This window comes from Oncorhynchus mykiss, chromosome 7, assembly GCF_013265735.2.
Source record: "Oncorhynchus mykiss isolate Arlee chromosome 7, USDA_OmykA_1.1, whole genome shotgun sequence".
NCBI lineage: Eukaryota > Metazoa > Chordata > Actinopteri > Salmoniformes > Salmonidae > Oncorhynchus > Oncorhynchus mykiss.
The window spans coordinates 24,462,797-24,467,841 of NC_048571.1; the positions used below are offsets into that span (position 1 = coordinate 24,462,797).

General features: G+C 41.8%; 1 protein-coding gene across 1 annotated transcript; it reads right to left on the reverse strand.

The window, feature by feature from the left end:
- Window positions 1-291: 291 nt before the first annotated feature.
- Window positions 292-4,428, reverse strand: LOC110527545 (leucine-rich repeat-containing protein 58-like). Its single transcript, XM_021608894.2, has 4 exons — window positions 3,757-4,428; window positions 1,905-2,033; window positions 1,462-1,739; window positions 292-1,235 (listed from the first exon to the last, which is right to left on the reverse strand). Exons 1-4 carry the CDS (start codon window positions 4,209-4,211, stop codon window positions 1,042-1,044), a joined length of 1,056 nt encoding a protein of 351 aa, XP_021464569.1. The 5' UTR covers window positions 4,212-4,428; the 3' UTR covers window positions 292-1,041.
- Between the last annotated feature and the right edge of the window lie 617 nt (window positions 4,429-5,045).

The window sequence follows — 5,045 nt, forward strand, 5'->3', positions numbered from 1 at the left end:
GCTGTTGTTATAGGCCTCTCTTTATGTAGTGTTGTCTTGTCTCTCTTGTCGTGATGTGTGTTTTGTCCTATAATGTTATTTGTTTTTTAATCCCAGCCCCCGTCCCCACAGGAGGCCTTTTTTTGTCTTTTGGTAGGCCATCATTGTAAATAAGAATATGACTTGCTTAGTTAAATAAAGGTTCAATAACAAATTAATTTTAAAAAACAGCATTATCTTATGTATCCAGTTAACAGAACAGTACTCATGTCAATGATATACTGTATTTATACAATCAACAGATATAATATATAGATATTCATTTCGATTTATTCAAATAAATTATACAAATTCAAAAAATCAAACCAATGTAAAACATTTAATTCACAGTACAAGCTCTGGATTAGTATCTTTGAGCAAGAGATCCTCACATTAACATACACAACTTTCCCCTTGGTTTGTAACAACACAAATTGTTGTTTTGTGAGATAAGGGAAGGCATTAATGCCTGGTGTGTAAATGCTACAGGGGACAGAGACTACTGTATATTAGGATTACATGTACGAGCAGCCAAAGTGTCAACAGAAGTATGACGATTAAAGAGTAACTGTTAAGAGAGGTGATAAAAAAAAGAAGCATGGAACACATTCTGCATTTCTGAATCTATATTGTAAAGAAAATCCATTTTTACATACAATTCATTCATCCCTTCATGTTAACACAGAAACTACAAACTGAGGCTCTACATTAAAATACATTTGATGAGTGCTCCACAACAAAATCAGTCCTCCATAAGCTTCAGTTAGATGTTTAAAACACTACGGCTCGAAAAGAAAAAAAAAGATAAACTGCGGTTAATATACTTTACAATCACTCCTTGAGGAATCCTACATCTCATGTTGAATGTGGCACTCTATTGGAAGTGAACAGCTCAGTGTCGGTGTTTATCGTGTATGGCACAGGAGAAGTTGGGTTAGTCAGGTGAGTTGGGAGTCATGGAAACTGTCCATCATCCAGTATGTGTGTCAGTGAACTCGAGGTCCTTTCACGTTCCACTTTCTCCTATCCCAGAAGCACTCTCTGCAGCCTGTTGGCCGACACGCACTTCTCGTCCTCCGACTCAGCGTCGCTCTGCGGGTTGGAGCTGCAGGGAGAGGTGCATTCTGGGGAGCACAGGTAGTGCATGAAGGGTAGCCGATACTTCCCGCAGAAGTCCACAAACTTGATGTGCCTCACACATGAGTCAAAGTACACACCTGAGAGGAAGGAGACAAGTAGCACAACAATATGAGAGCAATACAAATATCTCAAGGTTTGATTTTATTTTCAAAAGGATTTTTGAACATGTTTCATTTGAATTTTTCCTCAAGTTATTGAGGAGGACCAGCCTCCTCTTCCTCCCTGGACGAGCCTCCTCTGATCCACTCACAAATACTAGTACATAAGTATGTAACCTAAACCTGCCCCCTCTCCTCCACTTACCGGTACATTTAGGGTTGGGACATTTGCTGGCCAGGTCCAGGTAATGCACCAGGTTTCCAGGCAGGTAATTGGTGTGGTAGGGCAGGTTGCAGGACTTGATGGTCCGTCCGGCCAGCTCCAACAGGGAGGGAGGGTCGTAAGTCATGTCCTTGATGAAGCGGACCACCAGGGGGTTGCCGCGGAGACTGAGCTCCTGCAGGTGCACCAGGCTGAGGATCTCGCGCGGTAGGTAGGTGAGTAGGTTGTTATGGAGACTGAGGCAGCGCAGGGAGTAGAGTCTACAAACAGACATATTCAGACATGACAGTGAATCATGGCTTTAGCTCAGCAGGCTAACACAGTCTTATGACACACCGGAGACCCAAGTTTTAAGAAAAAAAGAACTGTCGGTCAAATTAATAAATTATGTAAAGTCAGTGTTTTTCTTATGGGATGGCCCTCACCTGGTGAGTTGGGGGGGTACACTTTGTATCCGGTTGTCACAAAGGACCAAGTATCTGAGACCGCGAAGGCTGGCCAGCTCTGGGGGGATGGAGGTGATGAGGTTCCCACCCAAATAAAGCATCTCCAGACTGCATCAGATCAGAGAAAAAAAATATGTTTTTCTTCACGCTTGGAATGACAGGGAACATTGCTAAATTAACATACAGATGTAGTATCTTAGTTTGAACCAGTTTTCTACAGCATAAAAATAATCCCGCAGCAACTGGAAATGTGAATTATTATGTGGATTATATAATGCACAATGTTCAAAGGTCAAGAATGGCCAAACAGTTGTCTAAATCCAGAAGAAGCATGTTGAAATTCCAGGGTTCAAAGATTGGACTGAGTGGTCTGTTTGTTTTTGGAGAACCGCTGTGATAAGTTGACACACATACTAAACTCTTGAACACCTCCAGAGCGAACACCTGCCAACTCTCTCTGATAAAGCTGACAACAGAAGAAAGAGAGAGGAGATAGAGGGAGAGTTAGTTAAGAATTTAACTCCAGTGTTTGACAATTTATGTCAACGGAAGAGATACAGAATGAAGAGAAGAGATGATTGTAAAAGAACTCTGATTGTAAAACGTCTTCTCCTTTTAGAAGGAGATAGAGAGAGAGAGAGAGAGAGAGAGAGAGAGAGAGAGAGAGAGAGAGAACGAGAAATGTCAAGAGGTGAGGCCTTATGATGCAAAGCACTGCTGCTAATTTAGCCTCCATACAGTCTGAAACTGCTGTATGCTTTTGGGGGGTGTCCAATTGACCTTCTCATCTTATCTTTAGTCTATAACTTATTATCCACTCTGTTCCAAGTCCTAAACCCCCACTTTCCTCTCTCATGGTGCCAGTCCCCCACTGTGGGCAATATGTCAAATGACCTTGTTTTGTAACACGGCACACAGCCAGCCAGACAGGCTAAGCTGCACTGATGAGCTGATTCCAAAGATTTGTGTCAATGCAGCACCAAGATGTGGAACCTATCTAGCTGAATACAGCAACAGCATTGATTTTATGCAAATGTATTTGCCCGTTATCTTAACCCTCGGCCATCTAGTTCCTAAATGCACACCTTGACATTACCGCTGTAGTTATGGAGTCCCAGGCATTTCATTAAGACAGCAACAGAGCTTATTATTCAAGCCTACTACTACATAATGGCTATTATGGGCATGCTATTATCGGGTAAGGCGCAGGTAGCCTAGCGATTAAGAGTGATGGGCTTGTAAGTGGCAGGCGGCTGGTTCGAATCCCTGACCTATGTGAACAATCTATCGATGTGTCCTTGAACAAGGCACCCAACCCTAATGGCTCGTATTTTACATTTTTATTTAACCCTTATTTAACTAGGCAAACCAATTAAGAACAAATGCTTATTTGCAATGACCGCCTACACCCGCCAAACCCAGACGACGCTGGGCCAATTGTGCGCCGCCCTATGAGACTCTCGTTCTGGTTAAGAGTGTATGCTAAATGACTAAAATATATTTGATAAGGGCAACGTAACCTTGATGTGGCGATTTCTTTATTCACATTTGAGCGTCCCAACGTTACGCTATTAGAAGCAACGAGTGTATAAGCTCAGAAGCTTAAAAGCTTAAAGCTCATCTAAATTTCAACAACCTCACTTCGTCATGCATAGATGTTGTTGTTTGTTAAAAGTCCCCATTTATATTAAGTGCCTATAACACCTATGATTGCATGGTAATTAACGTTACATGAGGTACTATGGTGTAAGTAGTTAGTTTCATTGTAACTAATACCGTTAGCCTACATTATTAAAACTCTATTGCCGCTATAATGTATCAGTAGTCTTACCTGGTAACATTTTCTATCTCTGAGGGGATAGCTTTGAGTCTGTTACCCCCAAGAGACAGATATTTTAATCGCTGGAGTTTTAGAAACTGAATGGGCACCTCTTCAAATATATTCCCACTGAAGTTCAATGTGTCTATCTGCATGGACCCAAATTCCTTTGGGAACGAGAATTCGTTCAAACGGTTGTTCTTGGCTATGAGTGTTTTGAGGTTTGACAAACGTTGAATGTCCTCACAGAGAACCGTTAATCCATTGTTGCTTATATCCAGAACTTCCAAATTGGAGAATAGACATACCGAAGCGGGAAACACAATCAGTCGGTTGTTATACAGGTAGAGTTGTTGGGTCACTCTCCTCCGTTCGTCACCGACAGTGTCCAAATTTAAGCTCTCCAGATTCAGATGGGACATGTCCAAAATGCAACCCCCCTGATCAACTGTTGCAAACAGCTCCATATTCAATACCAATTGTTATCCAGCGAGTTCAAAAATATGAATGAATTAAGTGTTATTTTTTACAAAGTATAAGCTCTTTCAGCACTGGTTAAGACCGTATAAAGCCTCTCTACGCATTCTGCTAATCTTCAAATAAATGTCCATTAAATACAGACCGCAGTCACACCACGGACCGTACACGCACAGCTGTCACATTGGCATCACGTTCACATGTAGCCGGTGTTACAAGGCTGGTCAAGCTTTAGATTCTCCGCCCCCAGTTTAAATTAACCCGTGCATGCCTGCTTGCTCTGGTGCCACAGAACGTCTCCATGTCCAGAAATCACGTTTGCGCGTGTGTGGATGCTTTGTAAACGGTTATCTGTTTTCACACTGAAGTACATGGTCAATTAACTTTGCAATTGGACACCCCAGCTCTCGTTTCTATTAGCCTATGAGGAACCATATCTAATATTTTGTAATATGCCCTACTAGTTTTAGTGGTAGACCTTATGTCACAAAGGTCTGGAGACATGTGAAATCATAAAATACATGTGAAATGATATAATGACCATTATAAGCCGTGGTGTATGAGACCGTATACCACGGGTATGACAAAACATTTATTGTTTACCGTTCTTATTACTTTGTAACTAGTTTATAATAGCAATAAGACCCCTGGGGGATTTGTGGTATATGGCCAGTATACCACGGCTAAGGGCTGAATCCATGCCCTCTGCGTTGCGTTCGTGTATAAGAACAGCACTTAGCCGTGGTATATTGGCCATATACCACACCCAGTACACACACATTCAGCCAAAAGTGTATTAATAAAAATGTGCATAACCATTCCAG